The sequence below is a fragment of the Varanus komodoensis genome, unplaced genomic scaffold (assembly GCF_004798865.1).
Source record: "Varanus komodoensis strain SLA01 unplaced genomic scaffold, ASM479886v1 scaffold10, whole genome shotgun sequence".
In the NCBI taxonomy this organism is placed as follows: Eukaryota; Metazoa; Chordata; class Lepidosauria; order Squamata; family Varanidae; genus Varanus; species Varanus komodoensis.
The window spans coordinates 1,899,517-1,919,761 of record NW_025335269.1 but is presented as its reverse complement, the minus strand read 5'-3'; the positions used below and the strand labels follow the sequence as shown (position 1 = coordinate 1,919,761).

Sequence of the window (20,245 nt, the reverse complement as noted above, 5' to 3'; positions counted from 1 at the left end):
TGTGTTGCACCCGTCTTTCCTGCAGGAGCGCGCCTGTGATCAGCCCGACTTTCCTGCACGAGCACAACTGGGATCGCGGTCATCTCCCCAACCCCACCCTGAGCACATGTGGCCATCATCCCTGCACAATTGTGATAGCGGCCATCTCCCCCCCTCATAAAATATTTTAATGAAATTTTTGTTCGCAACCTGATTTGGTTGTGAACTGAGAGGTTTGTGAACCAAGGTACCACTGTATTTTATGAACAGACGCTTGGTTTTCCTAAGGGTCTCCGTACGGGATCGGTAGAAGCCCAGACAGCGTCTCTCATCAAGCAAATATAAAGATCACTCTATCGGTGTTGAGGGCGCAGAAAAGAAGGCTGGTAGAACAATGTCCTGATTGATGTGAAAAGGTGTAGCGACATTAGGAAGGAAAGCAGGGTCAGTCCAAAGAACAACCTTCTTTTTGTGGAAATTAAGATAAGGAGGGTCAACACGAAGAGCACAGAGTTCACTAGCCCTCCTGGCCGAAGTGATGACGACAAGAAAGGCTGTCTTCCAAGATAAAAGGCGCAAATCAGTGGTAGCTAATGGTTCAAAGGGGACTTTAGTAAGCGCCTGTAAAACTACAGAGAGACTCCATGTCAGTACCACTGAATGGACTGGAGGCTGGAGATTCTGCAGTCCTTTCAGAAAATGATGGATGAGAATGTGTGAAAATACGGAGGATCCAGAGATGAGTCCATGATAGTGAGAAATGGCAGCAATGTAGACTTTAAAAGAGGTAGGTTTAAGTCCATGTTGATGCAAGGATAGTAAAAAGAGCAAGATATTGTCAATTGAGGCTGAGTGTGGTAGAAATTGGTTGGTTGCCACAAAAGAGGCAAATTGTTTCCATTTAGCCTTATAGGAATGTCGAGTCGCTGGTCTTACAGCAGACTGAAGAATAAATTAGATGTTGGGATGGAGAATGCTCAGATTCGAAGCAGGATCTGAGGTCTGTGTTGGTACCAAAGATTCCCTTGGGACAGAAGGCTGTGTAGGCAGCATCAGGTTTGATGAAGGGGTCGGTACCAAAGACAAAGCGGTAGTCACTGAATGAGCCATGACGTGAGATTCAGGGAGTTGAGGTCTGGATGTTGAATCACACCGTTCTCCTGAGTAATAAGGTGAGGGATCCGAGGAAGATGAAAGAAGGTCCTCCTGGAGAGACAAAGAATGGTGGGAAACCACGGCTGACGGGGTCACCAAGGTGTTATAAGAATTCCTTGGACTTGAGCAATTTTGGCCAAGTTTTTTGTGATGAGAGGTATCAGAGGGAATGCGTAAAAGAATGAGTTCGCCCAGGTCACCATCAGTGTGTCTCCCAGTGAGTTCGGGCCAATGCCCGCTCAAGAGCAGTAGTTCGCGCATATTGCATTGTCAAATGTGGTGAATAGATCTATGTCTGGAGTGGCCCATCCTTGAAAGAGGTGGTGGCAAACCTGCCGATCCAACTCCCACTTGTGAATTGTCGACATTATGTCTGCTGAGGGCATCCGCTTCTTCATTGTCGACCCTGGCAAGATGGACCGCCAGAGGAGTAATCCCCTGGGGATACACCAGTCCCAAAGATGGAGAGCAAGATGCACTAACGGTACTGATTTCGTGCCACCCTGTTTGTTGACGTAGATGACAGTCACAACATTGTCCGAGGCTATCTGAACTACTCTGTCCCGAAGAGTAGACTCAAAAGATCTGAGGGCTTTGAAAACCGCTAGAAGTTCTAGATAATTGATGTGCCTGGATGTCTCGTGACCTTGCCAGGTGCCTTGAGTGCAAAGATTGGCACAATGTGCTCCCCATCCTGTAAGGGAGGCATTGGTGTAGAGGGTCACCTTTGGTTGTGGCTGGCAAAAAGGGACCCCTGTGGAAAGGTTGTCGCTGATCATCCACCGAGTCAAAGTCCAAAGGATGAAAGTGGGCGGTATCATGAGGCAATGTGGAGGGTTGTGTTGAGGATGGAAGAAGTGGTTGAACCAAAGTTGCAGGGGTCACATTTGAAGCCTGACATTGGGTACTACAGAGACTGTGGAGGCCGTATGACTGAGCAGTTTCTGGATGGAGAGTGTGGGAACAGGCCGGTCGTTGGAAATGCGATGAATGGAAGACCGAAGCTTTGTCCTTTTGAGCTTGTGGTAGAAACGTTCTGGCTTGGATTGACTTCAATGAAGTCGATGACCTGTGAAGGAACGAAACAGGATTTTTTGGCATTAATACAAAGTCCGAGTCTATCCAAGAGATTGCAAGTAATATCAATGGCTGAAAGCAGACTCTCTCTAGAGGAGGAGACAATCAGCCAGTCATCCAAATAGGGGTAGATATGGACACCCTGTAGCCTGGTCACAAACAGGGACCGTGCACTTTGTGAAGACTCGTGGAGTGGTAGCAAGTCCAAAGGAAGGACATTATACTTGAAGAGGTCGGAACTGACAGCAAACCGGAGCAATTGCCTATGTAACGGACAGATGCTGATATGGAAGTATACATCCTTCAACTCCAGAGATGTAAACCAATCTTCTCTCCTGAGCAATGGAAGAATGTTTTGAAGGGTGTTCATCCAGAATTTTTTGGTCTTAATAAATTTATTCACACCACGTAGATCCAGTATCGGGAGTAGACCACCATTTCGGGACTGTAAAATATTTTGAGCAGAAACCGTGAAGCCCCTCTGAGCAGGAACGTTGGCAAATTGCTCCTTTACAAAGTAGCTGGGAGACCTCGTCTTGGAGGACCGTTGAGGGAGATGTGTAACCGATCAGTCCCAAAAGGGGCACAGTATCAAACTCGATTTTATATCTGTGCTCAATGATGGAAAGTACCCACTTATCAGATGTGATGGACTCCCAAATGGGAAGTTGGCCTTGCAGCCGGTCCCCAAAAGGGAGAGGGAAGGTGGGTAGAGAGATCGGTCCGCATGTCCCATCAATGCTGTCGCTTCTCGGTGTCCTGACAGTGACGACCTTGTTGGAAGCGGGCAGCTGGTTGTTTCCAGTTCCACTGTTGTTGAGGTTGGTACTGTTGACAGGAAGTATATTGTTGATAGGGTTGGTATCTATAAGAATGAGACTGTGGCCACTTACGTCTGTTCTGATTAGGAATTTCCATTCTTTGGGTGGTGACTCGAGCCTTGTAGATGTGCTCGAGTTTGTGGTCGGTGTGAGCGTTGAAAAGTCCGGACCTGTCAAAAGGCATGCCCTCGATGCGCCTCTTCGTTTCATCTGGGAAGTTGCACAAGCACAGCCACGCATGTTGGCGTAGAGCAATGGAGCTGACAAGAGCCTGGGAATCACAGTCCACGTGATGCCATGCCATACTCAGCTGCTGCATGGCCAGCTGCATAGTCTCGTGAATGAAGACACGGTCCAGATCGCGTTGCTGTTCTGGAATGGCAGATGCTATAGATTCCAGTCTCTGCATTCAAAAGTACTGGTATCTGGCCATGGTAGCCTCATAATTGGAGATCTGCAAGCCCAGTCCCATTGCAGCATAGATACGATGTGACATCAGGTCGAACATGCGACCAGTCCTTGTCTCTAGGAGTTGAATGATCTCTGTTGTCTCAACCCTGGAACGACTCGATAACTATGGAGTTCAGTTTTGGGTGTTTCAGCAGGAAGGGAATGTCCTGTTCCCTAACCTTGTACATGGACTCATAGCATCGAGAAGTCGGGTGTGGCTGGTTCGGGTACTCCCAAGTGTCCATCATGGCCTGCCGGAGAATCATGATCTAAGGTATGGAGATAGCAGACAATTGTTCTTTGTGAACAATATCGTAGAAGTGGTTGGCGTTAGGATCAACCCGATGTTGAACTTCTATCTCCAGTGACCTTGTGAGACAAGCCTTTAATTCTCCGAATGTGGAGTACGACTCCTCCAGCAAGTCGGGTCCCTGTGCTGAAATGACGGCGTCAGGCAAGGTGGAAGCCTGATCCGAGTTCTCTGGGTCTGAATCGTATTGGTATGGAGGACTGGAAGACAAACCAGCCAGAGACAAAGGAGGCTGGGAGAGCACAGCCGCCGATGTTGAAGGTGCATCTCCCCGAGATGGACAAGGATGATGTTTGCGCACTGAAGGCATGGGGTAGTATCCATATGGTGGGGGGTAGACCCAAGGATAGGACTGGGACGGGTCGAATCCACCACATGACATAGCAACCCAATTCCTGGACAGCTGGTCAGATGCATGCCGATGATGACGCATGTCAGATTGAGGCTGAGGTCTTGGAGATGCCTCAGGTGATGACAGCATTGGAGTAGGCGAATGTGCCGATGGATGGCCAGCCTGAGATCGGGGAGGAGAGTTCCGGATTTTGCCGTCCAACATGGACCCATGAACAGCATCCTCAGAACAATCCAGTGATGACAGAGCCGATAAGGAGATCCTTTGGGAATATCCAGGTGGCGTGACCTGCATGATGGCTTGCGCAGTCAGACCAGAAGGGGTTGGAACCGAAGTGGCCATCAGGACCGATGGAACAGTCCAGGCTGAATCTCTGTGTGGCTCCTGAGCTAGCTTACATTGCTTGCGATCCAACTTAACAGCTTTAGCCTTTTTGGGCATTTTTGGAGCCGGGGGGGGGGGGGGGGGAGGTAAGCAGATTTGTTTAGCTGATTGCCTTGAGAGGAACTGACATTCAAAGGAGCTTGCTGTGACTATTTTCTTCCCCTGAAGATGGCTGAATATGCTTAAGATTACAACAATACAAATCTGGAAAACTGAGTGATTTCTGGCGGGAAGCAGATTGGAAAAATGTGGCCTCTCCCTACTGTAAGTGTACCAGAACTGCTTACCTGCCTGATAAAAACCTCTGAATCAGTCTCAGATGATGCAGAAGAAGAGGAAAGAACACACAATCCTACATCTTCCCATTCCAGAGGATATCTGCCTTGATCAGCCTCCAATTTGAGGCAATACTGGTTGCTGTAATGGCGTTGTAATCAATGAGACACAGACACTGCCTTTTCCTAAATGTTACAAGACCACAAAGAGAGAATCCTTGGTGGGACATTGGCTTTTACATGAATGTAACAAACCTCCAGAGAGAGTTATCATCTCCAGAAGCAGCAACCAACCAGCCACTCTTCTGATTTGAGTGAAGAAGCTGCTCTATGAGTAGCACTTTGGCTTCAAACAGCTTTGAGTTACTGTTGAGTACCAGTTGAGCTGAGGGCGGGTACTTATCTGTAACTGTCATTCTTTGAGTAATCATTTGTGCATTCACACAAATGGGCTTCAGCAGCAGCATAAGGTCTAGCATCATGGAGTATGTAGGAGGGCCCTATCCCTTCTGGAGCCCACTTATAAGGGAAGGGGGATTCAACCAGTCCCTCAGACCCCTTGGAGACCACACCATCTCCAGGCAGTTGAAGGACAGGGATATAGGTACAGTGGGATGACAGCCAGTTGAGCTGAGGGCGGGATGTGTGAATGCATAGATCACCTCTTGAAGGATGGTTACAGAAAAGCAGTCCACCTTTCTTTTGTCGTGGTCTCTGTGCATCACACATATGGATGACTGGCAAGCTTACCCTTTGCAGGATGGAAGGGTTCTCATCACTGGAGAACTGGTCAGAAGACTGCCCTGCCAAAAGTGCAGGAAGTGCCTAATGGCGGGGTTGATGGCAGAGCAGTGCGGGGATCCTCATCCACGGTGAAGGTCTCCATGAGCCAGAGTTAGGGTGGTCTCATGTGGAAACAGGCGAAACTCACTAGACACCTTGGTGGCCATGAGGCCTAGGAGTTGCAGGATCATGTGTGCTGCAGTGCGGGCCACAATCCTGACAGATGTGGCCAGCTTGCTGAGGTTGTCTGCTCTTGATTGTGGAAGGAACGCTGTGGCAAACATGGAGTCCAGGGGAGCCTCCATGAACAGGACAGGCTGGGTAGGGAAGAGGACAGACTTATGATTAATCAGAAGTTCCAAGATCTGCAAGAAGGTGCAGGTGGTACACACCAAGTGGAGGAGGTCAGTCCCTGAAGGGGCTACCAGGAGCCAGTTGCCCTGGTATGAGAAAACCTGAACATGCTGCAACTGTAGGTGTACGTAGACCTCCACCATATGGTTTGTAATGAAACTCTGGGGGTGGTGGCAAGGCTGAAGAGGAGGACTGAGGACTGGATGGTCTACTCTCTCACCTGGAAGCAGTTTTAAAGCTCCAAACTCTCCTTCTGTGAAGTGGAGGCCAGGGACCACTTAGACTGTCAGTCCCAGTCCAGGAGGGAAGAGTGGGGTGAGCCCCAGTGTCCCCTGGGCATGGCATGTTTCAGTTGCATATCCCTCACCTAGGCAAAGCAGGCAGAGGGAATGGCCATCTTCTGAGAGCAGACAGGCTGAGCACATGGTACAGCCACAAAAGGTCAGATCAGAAGCCACTTCAGAAAGAAAAATGGGTGAAAGGAGGAATGGACAGAAAAAACTAACAAGGGACTATAAGGTGAAAAGGAAGGTTTGACGTTTGTTTATATACATATGGAAGAATAAAGAAAAAGGAGAGAAACTACTGAGATCAAACAATTCTAACCTAAGCTCTGTCCAGTCAAAAAGGAACAAAGGTCCTGGGAGGGCGACCCTTCACTTATAACCAGGCTCCAGAAGGACTCTGACCTGAGTGGAGGAAAAGGATGAATTGGGCTTGGAGGAAACCAGAACCAAAGTAAATGCTACCTGCCAGTCCCGCGCAGTGAGAAGAGTTAACAAATGATGGATATCTCCTTGCACCAGATAAAAATCCAATGAAAGTTTTGCTTTAACAGCCATTTATTCAAAGGTTTGTGCAATCACTTTCAGGAGTGGGTCATGAGCGCCATTCGCATATGCTCTATTAACATAATATGCAATTATTTACACAACTGGTTCAGCAGAGCTCCACTAGTAATATTTGAGTTTGTGTCAGTCACGTTCCAATTCAGATCAGTACATTCTCTCTTCTATATAACTACAAAGGTGTAAACATTCTGTCTATACTCTGCGTCTAACCACTTGAAAGTGGTGCATACAACATATGCAGTTCAATTCTATGTAGGAAAATGGAGAAGTACATCCCAGCAAAATCAGTGGGATTTGCTTACATATATGCTTGCACAGTATTTCAACGGGAGGTGGTGGGCAAATAACTCGGGAATTGGATGTGTTTGAGTGAGGATGTAGAGGCAGATGTTGAACAGTCTTCCTACAACCTGTTGTAGTCCAGAAGGAATTTAAGCAGGTATAGCTTGTGCCCTATTTTGTTTTGCACGTGGACAACCTGTGAAGAAGCTTTTGTAAGAAGACTACACATCCTACATTCTGATTAGTTGTTGCTCTAATTTTTTACAGTGCAATTTTTTTCTTAGAGCCTTACAATGTTTGCTTGAAAAATGTGGGATTCTAAGCTAAATCAATGGAGTAACAGAGCTATGTCACAAGTGGCTGCAATACATTTTCTTAAAATTTCAGCATCAGTGAAATGAAAAATTGGGTTAAGTTGGGAGTGGATTTGTGTGTTAGCTCTGCTTATTACCTCAGCTCAAGCTCCACCTCTTGTTAACTGCCATGATCTCCACTTCTCTAGTCACAATGGAGACCAACTGCCAATTGGTATACCAGGGGATGCTGTAACCTGGTGTCCTGCAAAGGCAGGTTGCTTACCTGTAGCTGTCATTCTTCGAGGGGTCATCTGTGCATTCACATATATATGGGTCCTGCGCCTGTGCAGTGCTTCTATTCGGGAAGATTTCATAGCTATAATGGTTTCTGGCAGGAACTCAGCACCCCTCCCCCCAGTATAAATGGGCAGAGTCCCCGCCCTTTCGCCAGTCAGCTGAAGACTGCCCATTCACCCCCAGCTGGTACCAGCAAGGAAAAGAGAGTGCAGTAAAAATGCAGAAATATTAATCCAATGAAATATTGATCCAGTCACTGACACTGAAATGGGGTCAGTGGGTGGTTTGTGTGAATGCACAGATGACCACTCGAAGAATGACAGTACAGGAAAGCAACCTGCCTTTCTTCATTGTGGTCTCTGTGTATCACACATATATGGTGACTAGCAAGCTTAGCCACCAGGAGGCAGGATGGTGTCGTTATTGGAGAACAGATGGTAAGATGGCATGGCCAAAGAAGCAGTCCTGTCTGGCTCTGACGTCTAAACAATAGTGCTTTACAAAAGTGTACAGGGTTGACCATGTAGCAGCTTTACATATGTCCTGTACTGGGATGCCTGCACATAGGGAAGATGAGGTAGCCACGGATCTAGTAGAATGTCCTTTTGGAGTAATAGGCAAGTCCAGTTTAGCTAATTGGTATGAGAGTTGGATGGTTTCCATGATCCTTTTTGATAGGTGTTGGGTCCCTATTGGTACAAGATGAATTGAATGTCCAGGCGTAAGTTCACTGATCCTGGGGTTATTGTCAGTACCAAAGTTGTTGTCGGTGCTGAGATTGGTGTCATCAATCCTGAGGCTGACATTGGTACAGAAGCTGTTGTTGATGTGGAGACTGCTGACAAATCCGAGGTTTTTGTGGAACCTGAGGCTGATTTTGCTACCGAAGGGATTGTACATGTGGAGACTGCTGTTGTTTCAGAAGTCATTGAATGAGCCATGCTGTTAGTTTTAAGGTGTGTAGAACTGGATGCTGAATTGCACCTTGTTGTTCAGTAATGAGGTGCGGAACTTGCAGAAAGTGAATACAGGTGTTTCGGGACAGTTGAAGCACAGTGGGGAACCACGATTGGCAGGGCCACCATGGGGTGATCAGGATGCCACAAGCATTATCCCGGCTGATCTTCGCTAGTGTACCTGAAGATCAGTGGAATCGGGAGGAGGGGTACACATAGAATGGCTTGTCCCTCCATGACACCATAAGCATGTTCCCGATGGAGTTCGGACCAATGCCTGCTCGGGAGCAATAAGCTTTGTACACTGTGTTCTTGTGTGTAGCAAAGAGGCCTATGGAGGGTATTCCCACTGGTTGGACAGACAATGGCAGCTCTCTCGATCCAGTTCCCCACTCATGCATCATGGACATATGTCTGCTCAGGGAGTCAGTTTCATTGTTCTCGGTACCAGCGAGGTGAATGGCTTGTATGTTGATGCACGGTTGATGCACCAGTTCCAGAGATAAAGAGCGAGATGTGCTAACAGGATCAATCATGTCCTTCCCTGTTCACATAGAACATGGTCACAATATTGCCCATTGCTATCTGGATGGTCTTTCCTTCCAGGATGGTTTGGAAGGCATGTAGAGTCCTGAACATCTCCAGCAGTTCCAGATACTGGATGTGTCTCACTCTCTAGTGACCGTGCCAGTTGTCTTGAGTTCAAAGCAAAGAAGAGTACCCCGCCTCCATCCAGTCAGTGAACCATTGGTGCAGTGTGCTCTCTTGTCTGGCACCCCGGGTGGATTCGATCACCATCAAGTTGGGTCGCAGATGATACGGCAAGAAGGGATGTCCTGTTCCTTGACCTTGTACATTGACTCAAGGCTCCAGGAAGTCGGGTATGGATGGCTGAGTAGTTGCCATGATTCCATCATGGACTGGCATAAGGTGGAAATGAAGGGGAAAGCTTCTGGGACTGCATCCTCCATCCTGATAACGTCATAAATATTATCCTGGTCTGGATTCATATGTTGCTGGATGTTGATCCCAAGAGATGACAACATAGAGACCAGCAGTTCAGAGAAGTGACCCAGGCTCACGCCAGGCAATCCTGGGCCTTGAGCCAAAACAAGAAGGTCAGGGGATGTGGAGGCTTGTTCTGATTCCTCCCAATCCGAGTTGGAGTAGTAACCAGGACTTGATGATGAAGACTGAGCTGGAGAGACATCGGGATGGGCGATGAGAAACGTTGAGATGGCCAGTGCATCCTGAGATGCTGAAGGCTGAGGTGGAAGCCATTTTTGGAGTGTTGGTGGTGGGTAAGGATATCCGTAGGGTGCATAGTATCCTCACAGATATCTGGATTCATATTGTCCAGATCCAAAACCTCCATATGGAGGTGGCATCCTGTATCTACTGCGATCATGCCGAGGTGGTTCAGGTTCGAAGGGCGGCAGACGCTGGATTGTTCCTGGTGAGCCATCTGGGAAAGGTGCCCATATGGAGTCGGAGTGGGTGGAACGATAGGTTCACAGTGTTCATGGATGAACTGTTCTGAATGTTCAGAGGGTGGTGGAGAGTGGGTGGGAGACTCAGACCTCCCCCTCCGACATCGAGGTTAGCATCAGTTCTGTAGTCTGAGACTTGACCGAACTGAATTGTGGTCTTGGGGATGGTAGTGGAGGAGAGCTCACGATGTGACATGGGGATGATCATGATGTTGTGCGAATCGACGGTTGATGAACCAAAGACTTGCATGGTACCGAGGTGCTTGATGTAATTGGCAGGTCTTGGTGAGTCACATGAGAGTGCTTCTTGTGCCTTCTCCCAGGCACTGTGTGAGGGGCTCTCCCTGCAGAGGCAGGAATGGTGGCAGAAGGGGCCACAGTCGCCTCCTTCATCACCAAGAGTGCCTGGTCGCAAGGCAGCTTCTTAAGGCAATTCTAGCAGGTCTTATGAGCTTGGTAGGTGAAGTCCTGGCAGTGAACACATTTGTCCACATGGTGGCCCTCACCAAGACAAAGAAGGCAGAGCAGATGCAGGTTGGTGGGCGACAACTTTGCTCCACACTGGACACATTTACGAAATGCTGGAAGCTGTGCCATTGAGAGGAGAGAGAGAGGAAATGGAGGTAAGAATCACAACAGAAAGGTTTAGGGTTAGGGTTTGGGGGGGAGTAGAAGTTGAAGGAGAAGGGGGAGGGAGGGAGGAAGGGAAGGAGTGAAAGGATAGGTTCATTGTGGTTGGGAATTAGGAAATGAGCAAGTAGTAAGGATAAAGTCGTGAGATAAGTTGTAAAGACAAGTAGAAAAAGTAAGATTTTTTGTGAGAAAAAATGAGAGTAAATCGAAAGAGCCTGAGGAACAGCGAATGGTGGTTGGAGGCAGCCTGGCAAGAGGGTGGGGACTCTGCCCATTTATACGAGGGGGGCATGAAGTTCCCACCAAAAACTGTTATAGCTATGAAATCTTCCTGAATATAGGCACTGCGCAGGCACAGCACCCATATATGTGTGATGCACAGACCACAATGAAGAACAGGAGGTTGGACACGATGGCCTTGACACCTTCCAACTCTAGTATTCCATGATTCTATGAGTTTATTCCAGGTCTAGCAATAGCTCTTCCTATATTCCACCCGTGTCATACTATATAGGCAAAGACTTAACTCCAAAATTAAAAACAGCCATCTGTTAACTTTCATTTTATCCACAAACATAAATCTGTGAGCTGCTGCTGAAATCTATGCCCATTTTATCAATTATGCTTAAGTGTCAGTGCCTCAAGAGATCCTAAATATGATGATGAGCACACACGGACCAACACACATATACACAAAGAGACGTAGGAAGCTAAGTGTTGGAATGGAGCAGCAAGACCTTATCTTGCTTAGCTGTATCATCTGTGTTAGTCTGCATATTACCATCCCTCAGAAAGTTAGTTAAATAAAGTGGAAAAATGGCCGCACCCATTTCAAAGAGTGGGAAACAACTGTTACCGAACAAGATGCCAAGAGCTCCTATTTTCACAATATTTATCAAACTTTGGTGTTCACAAAGCCAGTTTATTAAATGAGGCTGAGAAGCTGGTTCATTAAAGATGTTACCCCATTTTCCATTTTTAAAGTATCTGCAATCTGTAATTCCAGTCCCAAGACCTTTTAGATAATCTGCACAATCTTGCAGCCCCTAGACATTCACTTTGGAGTCACAAAATACTGGGGATGCCTCTCTCCAAAGTCACAGACAGTGATTCTATCACAGCCTGAAGCCTCTTCAGGCTTTTCTACTCCCTCCTTGAAGTCTTGATACTAGACAGACAAAAAAATCCACTTAGCAAAAATGCAGGGTAGGGAAACAGGGAGATGAAAAATTTGGAGGCTTCCAATCAATAGCACAACTGATAGAACTGTGCCTTGATTTAATACTGAAGAACTGAATACAAGCAAAATCTTAGATCATCTTATATATTTCATGTCAGCATCTGCAAGTCTAACAAATAAGTAAGTTAATTAGTTTTATAAAACATACATCTTTAAAAGACAGTAAATGCACTTACCCTTCCAATCTGACATCAGGTAAAGACCTATTAAGTGCAATCATTTCACTTGCCATTAAATTAAATTGGTTTATTTTGAACATCTCCTTCATTTTTTCTTGATCCTCTTTAGAAATAACAACAGGCTTTCCCATTTCTCCTGGACCTTCATGAGGTTTCTGTAGCAATTCTGGAACTAGGAGAAATGTTTGCATTAATAAACAATTTGAAAGAGCCTAAAATCTTAATTACTGAGGTATTATCTAACCTCAATAAATATTGAATGTCAAGACATTTAACAATGAAAAAGGAGGACTGTAAGTTACAGCACTAAAATTGGGTTAAAAGGTATTTTGTAGAGAATACAAATATACATGCTGGTGGCAACCCACAACTTTAATTTAAAGGGAATATTTTGAAACTTATTTTCTCTGCTGCCATACAAATGAATTTTGCCTGCAGCCCTACCCATAGCTTCAAAGTTGCCTACTTTTTGTCTACAGCAACTTTAACACATTCTGTCAGTGACTTTGCATACAGGCTATTCTGACACAAAAGATCTAGAATCACATATGGATTATGCAAAGCATGTGACTCAATCAGAATGAATAGATGAAAGCAACATAGAATACTGAACAAGACAAAACTGAAATATTACAGACACTTAAAAGGTACTAGTTTATGGATTCCAAACAGCAGTGACATGCTGGGACTCAAAGGTCTAAACTGAAGATAACCTGAAGACAGTCTACTTAACTAATTCTGAGAGTGCTGAATCAAGTAACAGCACTGACACAGTTTTGGGACAATCCTTAATGACAGTTTCAAGATTTCTCTGACCAACCATTTGTACAAATGCTGACTTTTATATCTTTCCACTAAAATAGTTTAACAAGTTGAGAATGCTGCAGGAAGCTCTACATTAAGAGTATGTTATACTGGTCTAGTTCAGATATCAGTCCATGGCGAACTGGGTCAGTTTCTTAGCCACAACAAGTTAATAGAGCTATAGGACAATTAGGAACACAGAATTTAACCCAGATTAGATAAAGAAACTAATATTTAAAACTTGTAGTAAGATGAACGTGTTGTTTCTCAAAAATATTTTAAGAGATGAAGGACTATAAATGCTTTGTTAGTATACACCTACAGCAGGCTTTCTCACTGTTTTGACCCAGCAATGTGATGTCCATCAATAAAGCTAATGGCAATGTTGAAATGTTGTAGCTCAATGTATCTGAAAGGCACCATTTTAGGGAAGGATTGGACGACATCTTAGGTTAATTAACTAATGACAAACAACAGTGCCCTTGAGTGACAGGCTGTATATGCAACCCTCACCTCAGGGATAGTCACATCAGCAAGTGTGGGCTACACAAATATTGAACAGTCCACACAAAACCCTAACATAGGTGATATGAGGGTCATTTAACCACAGCATAAATATGCTTGTCAGGTTTACACGAAACAACCCTCAAACAGGGACTAGATATTCAAAATAGCAGCAGCAAGCACCCTGCATTAGCCACATCCTCAATGTGGGCAAATATATATTAAACTGTGTTATACAAACAGCCCCAAAACATTATTACTGGAGTTATGTCCATTATGGCTTAACAGGCATGCTAATTTATGTTTTTAAATATATGTTTTAATTCAGTGATGCTCAAAGCAGCAATTCCTCATGGTTTCTCATATGAAATCTAGTGCCTCATCTCTTATTTTTTTACTGCAATAAGTTACCTGTCCAATAGAACAGGAGTTCTAATTAGCCAGTTATAATTTGATTGGTTAATCAAACTTCAGTACTTGTTAAGTGGCAGAATGGTGTGGTTTTAAATGCTGCCCTTTTGACATCAGCATTGGTACCCTTCAAAATGGCAATCAGTACAAGCGCAGCCAACTGCAGCAGACCCTCCCATATGGTATTGTGGGCCAAATCATTTGGTTCCTCATCAAGGGTACAGTAGTTTTCTTTGCAAGCAGCTGAGTATTATCAATAGCAAATCTTCCATGCACTAGCAAATTTAATCAGAAAGTTTAATGCCAGTTGTTTGACGAATGTTAAGATTCATAAATAGGCTGCATCATGACATTGCTTGGAGGTGTGACTGAATTATTTAAGCTTCTTTGGAGGATCACAGTAACCTGATTTGGGTACAAGCTGCCAGTCACCACAGTAAAGTTTTGAAAGGGGAAAGGCTTCCACATATTCAGTGTTTCCCCTTAAGGCTTTAGTTTTATGACACAGCCCCACTATCCAGCCAACACTAAAATACAAAATGCAGTTAAAAGATGATATTGGGAAGGCATGAAGATAAGAAAAGTCTTTTTTTTTCAGTGTAGTATATAAAAAGACATTTTTTTCAACCTCCCTTTCCCCATCCTCAAAGTTCAATTGCAAGACTGAGCTATCCTCTGCAAAATGTTTTTTGCCATCTTCCCCCTCCAATATTTCTGAAGCACCACCAAAACTTTCTAGAAAAGGTCCCCTGCAGCACAAGATCATCATTCAACAATTGTTTGCCGTATAGACTAATGCCAACATCCAAAACTAGTTCCAATACACCCAAACAAATTCTACAGCAGCATTTCTCAAACAGCAGGCCACCACATTACAAGATAAACTACTTATGAAATGGAATTCTCTATGATAACTGGGTTTTTTTTTGGGGGGGGACAAGTTCTGAGAAAATTTTTAAAAAGTAAAAGTCATGGCACTAATTCTTGTCTAGATAAATTAAGAAACAAACAAGCTTTTCTCAGTACATTAATTCAGTGATGTTAAATATGGTCATATTTTATTTTATGAGATACAAGTCAAGTTAATCTGATTTACTGTGAAATCAAAATTTTGAAAGCTGTAATGTCCATAGGGAAGAAAGTATGTACTCACCATCGCCAGGTGGAAGGCCTCGCTCTTTTTTTTCATCACATTTGTTGCATTCACTGAAGTAAAGCAGCAAAAACATATCTAGAAGAACCCAAACCAATGAGGTGGCAAGAACCACCTTGCAATATGCAAATTTTCTCATGGCACTTTTACTTCAATAAACACTTATTTTTCATTTGATTTAATGGCATAGCTTTAATTCGATTTCTGAGATTATGTTCTGCATCTAGGAGAAATGAAAACAACACAGATGTTAAAAGATCAAGTATCTTACTCAACATATAAAATGCTAGCTAAATTTCTCACATTTTCATGTGCTAAAAAAGATGCTTTAGGTAATGTGAACTGTTTGAGATACATGAACTCTATTCAGTCATATCTTACTGAACACACCAGTTCTCAATAAAACAAAGCAAAATGGCCTACACTGTTATAACCAAGGTAAAAAACTGAAAATAGGTTTCTCATTACCTCCAAAATATCCAGAGAATGGTACCCCTCAATGAAGTAATTAGGATAGAAACAGTATTCATTACTGCTTGAGACATTTTTCTCATTTCCAAACATATGAAAAACCCAAACATAAAAAGTTATATTTATCTCCAAAGATAAAATTATATGCTTCTACTGTTGTACTCCCTAATGACAAAAGTAACAGAACCATGTGATGGCCCACCTCTGCAACTTGAAAAAGAAGATTTATCTATTATATGTCATTAATATGAGACTGTGAGAATTTGCTATTCTTCTGTGTGTTAACAGGCTGTGACCCAGTATGATCCTTCAATTGTCATGGAAAAAGTCCAGGTTTGGGCAGGTAGGGCTTAGTAGGTAAGGACTAACACTTGAGTTAGGCTCAGAATCAAAATTTGTAGCCAGTGCAACTGTCACAAACCAGTGTAATTTGGTCAATGTAACACATAGCAAACAACACTCTGACTTTAACCTTTTATACCTGTTACAGTTTCTGAAGATTCCTCAAAAGCAGGAGTTTAATTAGGAGGTGACAAAGCAGCAATTTATTGAGAGGTGACTAAGGCACTTCTCACTATTGGCTTGAGGCTGCTTTAACAGGTTTGACCATGTCTCCTATTTATAGGCCTAAATAGGAAATAATCCAATTTGGATATTCCAAGCATCAAGCCAAACGGGATGGCACTTCAAGGGTATTTTCCCATCATTTCCAGTGGTTTTCTTTATAGCTAATAAACATATTTTATGTTATTTTCTTATTATTTTCAGTTATTTTCTTTGTTTTTTAGAACTGTCAAATAATTGAAGAATGTAGCTAAATGGAACTAAATAAGCATGGTGAAAATCATTCAGGTATTATTAATAGTTGGACCACTGTCACTGATGTAGAGTGATAGTTCTAAAGAGCTTGAGATAACTACAATTTAAAACTGAAAAAGAAAATACTGAAGTATCAGGGATACCATTTTGATATTTTTCATCCAAAGTACCAGAGACAGTTAAGTTAAATAGGCTCTCTTCTTCATTAGTAATATCTTCCAGCATTCTCACACATTTGAAAAAAATCTTTTATGGTTACCTCAAAAAATTATTTAAGTACATTAATGAATATTATATCCTACCACAAAGAAGCATTCTCAAAGTATTAGGTATAGTATGATCAGATTTCCTTTCAAACTTCCTTCCTTTATGGAAAAAAAGCCTGCTTCTTGATTAGATGCAATTAGCCTGGGTAAGAATCCAGTCTAAATTGTACCCCAACTATTTATTTATTTATTTGTTTATTTGGAATTTTTGTATGCCATCCTGTTCGCATAAGCCTCGGGACGGCTTCCAACATCATAAATAAATACATATACAAATGCATACATATAAAATCTGAAAACATCCTGGCTCAATATTTTAAAACCAATAAATAAAATCAACAATTATTAAAATATAGTTTAAATAAAAAAAGTCTTGGCCTGGTGCCGAAAAACAAATAACGACGACACCAGGCGGACCTCTCTGGGGAGCGCATTCCATAAGTGGAATTTATAACAAAGATGCCCAATCCTGGCACAAGTTGGCAGGCCAGAAGCCCATCCGCAGGGACTACTGTCAGCTGCCTGGGTGATGGTATCCGTTTTCTCTGCCACTATCCAGTACTAGCACAATAAGAAGGCTAAGGGACAGTAAAGCATGATAGCATATATTTCACTTTGGTATCATGTTCATTACATAATTTGTGATTAGCTAAGATCAGGTAGTGATAAAGGGGACTAATATGGCATTGAACCAGCAGCATCTCAATCCTACAAATGCACATGTAAAAACTGAACCCAGTAACTTAACTTAAAAATTCAGGTTCAATTGAGGTGTTCCATAAAGTTCAGTATCATCTACAAAGCAGGTGGGAAATGTTTTTGGGGTGGGTGCCAAATGATGCCTCCAACTGGCCTTCTGTCAGAGGGCATGGTAATACTCTGCCCACACTGGAAGTGTGGCCCTGCCTTGATTTCATCAAGTTCCCAGCCAAAGCCTCAGCCAGAGATGACACCTGTGCTGAGTTTCCCCATATTGAGGAGGGTATGGGAAGCATCCCTGGCCTATTTGGCAGCTGGAGTTCCACTGAATCAGAAGCAGGAGAATCTCCACTCTGACAATCTCCACTTGTCATGAGCTGAGCCAGCTGCAGCCAGGGGTCAGGCTAGATGGCCCAGCAGCCCCCTTCTGACTCACTGAATAAACAACTCTGTGTTGTTTATGGCAACAACTCTGCGGGGTTTCAGAAAAGAGTAGTTCACACATCTATTTGGAAACTGAACAAATGGCAACACACACTTAACAGAAAATGAGTGCAAGTGGGGTGGGAAATCTTGAAAAAGAAGATTCTCCAAGCACAACTACAAACAATTTCATCAAGAAAAAGGTATAGAAGAGAGCAGAGGTAGCCCGCATGGCTCCACAAAAAGTTAAGTGGCAGTCATAAAGAAAAAAAGAACATGTACGGGAAGTGGAAGCAGGGCCAGGCCACAAAGGAAGGATATAAACAAATAGCAAGGAATTGCAGGGACGGCATCAGGAAGGCTAAAGCAGGAAATGAACAGAGAATAGCAAGGGATGCTAAGCACAACAAGAAAGCCTTCTTCAGATACATCCAGAACAAAAGACATGAGAGAGAGAAAGGTGTCTAGCTACTTTAAAGTGGAAGGCAGAGTGATAACAAATGACAAGGAAAGGGCAGAAGCATTCAATTCCTACTTTGCCTCAGTCTTATCCCACAAGAAAATCTATATCCAAGAGGAAGTACAAGCTGGAAGTGGGAGATGGCATCAAATGGTGCCACAGGGTTGAATCCTGGGCCCTGTGCTCTTCAACATCTTTATTTCAAGAAAAGATAATCAGAGTTGCAGACAATACAAAACTAGGTGGAATAGCAAACAACCTTGAAGAAAAAATGAAGATCTGGGGTGATCTTGATAAACTTGCACACTGGGCTGAATGCAACAGGATGAGATTCAATAAGGACAAGTACCAAGTCTTCCACCTAGGAAAAAGGAATTAATCACTGCAAGATGGGGAATGCACAGCTCAACAGAACTGAAAAAGATCTGAGTAACTGTGGACAATAGGCTAAACAGGAGCCAACAATGCTATGCAGCTGCCAAAAGGACAAATGCTATTTTGGCATGCACTGACAGAAGTATTACTTCCAAATCATGAGAAGTGGTAGTTCCCCTATATGCCTCACTAGTCAGACCTCATCAGGAATACTGTGTCTATGCAGAAAAATTAGAAAGCGTCCAGAGGAGGGCAACAAAAATGATCCAGTGTTTGGAAACACTGCCCTATGAGGAGAGACTGGGAGAACTGGTCAGCCTTGAAGACTGAGGGAAGACATTATATCCCTCTAGAAGTTCCTCAAAGGCTATCACAAAGAGGAAGATCAAGATCTCTTCTTGCTGATACCAGAGTATAGGACATGGGATAATCAAGTCAAGTGGAGATAACCCAGATTCAGACTAGATATCAGGAAAAGCTTCCTCACTGTCAGAGCAGTACAACAGTAGAACCAGCTGCCTAGAGAAGTGGTGGGCTCTCCCACAGTAGAGATATTCAGAAAGAAACTGGACAGCCATCTGAGTGAGATGATTAACTTGGTGTCCTGCAACAGCAAGGGGTTGGACCTAATGGCCTTCATGGTCCCTTCCAACTCTACTATTCTATGATTGTATGATTCTATGAAATGCCAAAATCTGCTAAGATAAAATGCTGCCTCCTATGACAGTCCACCTTTCATGTAAAAAAAGCATAATTCTAAAAAAATACAGTATGCCAGTAACAAATGCAGTAGGACACCCATGTAGCATTTCCTTTAGCATGACACAGAACACACTAGAAAAAAAATATCTGATTAAGAGACCTAAACAAGTGACCTAAACAGAATCTTTTCGTCTCAGAATCTTTAAAGCTCAAGCTACCTTTATCTGTCTGCTCTAGACAGAAGGTCAAATGACAAAAAGAAAAGGATCCTCTTCCCCTACAGTTTTATGTTTCTCAGGGCTGGTGTTTTCTACGGCAGCATTTAAACACAAAGAACCTACAAGGGATTCTCTGCAACTCCCCTCCACAGAAGTAAAAGACAGAAGACCTGAAACTACTCTGTATTTCATTTGATATTGGTATAGACCTGTTAGCCATTTCTCTTCAGCACCAACATAAACTGCCTGAAGTGCAGTAGGATTCTGAAATTAAATAGAAATCAAAGCTGCAGCAATGTGTTGACTTTTACAGATGTAAATGTCTGTAACTATGTATATAAATGCACAATTCTTGCTCTCTCCTCCCCTTTTAACATTACTTATGCTGCAGAAAAAATAGCAACACTGTGTTAGCAAAATCAGATTCTTGCTTTTTAAATATAGAAATGTACAAAAATGATAATTGGTTAGAAACAAAAAAACCCTTCTTTGAGTGGTACAAAGCTAACAGAAAAATGAGATTTCTAACAAATTACACCTGCTACACAATATTAAATATTTAAGTACAGTTAGGTTTTTGATATATTTCAATGACATATGGCAATAAGATTGAAAATGAAGAAGAAAGCAAAAGTGTGAGAATTGAATGAAAGGACAGGGAAAAGATAGTGAGAGACCATTTAAGTATGGCAAAGAGTCAGGCTTCTTTTTCTCAGCAGTTGCCCTTTGGAAGCAGTACTGTTAAGTGTTAAACACTTCCAGAAAGACATCCAATC

General features: G+C 43.3%; 1 protein-coding gene across 6 annotated transcripts in view; it reads right to left on the bottom strand.

Moving 5' to 3' along the window:
* Positions 1 to 20,245, bottom strand: part of GALNT1 (polypeptide N-acetylgalactosaminyltransferase 1) — a 142,452-nt gene that overhangs the window by 100,315 nt on the left and 21,892 nt on the right. For 4 of the 6 annotated variants that reach the window (XM_044452441.1, XM_044452459.1, XM_044452421.1 and 1 more), the window contains exons 2-3: positions 15,037 to 15,259; positions 12,162 to 12,336 (exon numbers count right to left, since the gene is read on the bottom strand). In XM_044452441.1, coding sequence (XP_044308376.1) covers positions 12,162 to 12,336; positions 15,037 to 15,175 — 314 coding nt within the window. In that variant the 5' untranslated portion in view covers positions 15,176 to 15,259. Of the gene's footprint in view, positions 1 to 12,161; positions 12,337 to 15,036; positions 15,260 to 20,245 lie in introns of those variants that run through there. The other 2 variants (XM_044452450.1, XM_044452469.1) reach the window with 2 other exon arrangements.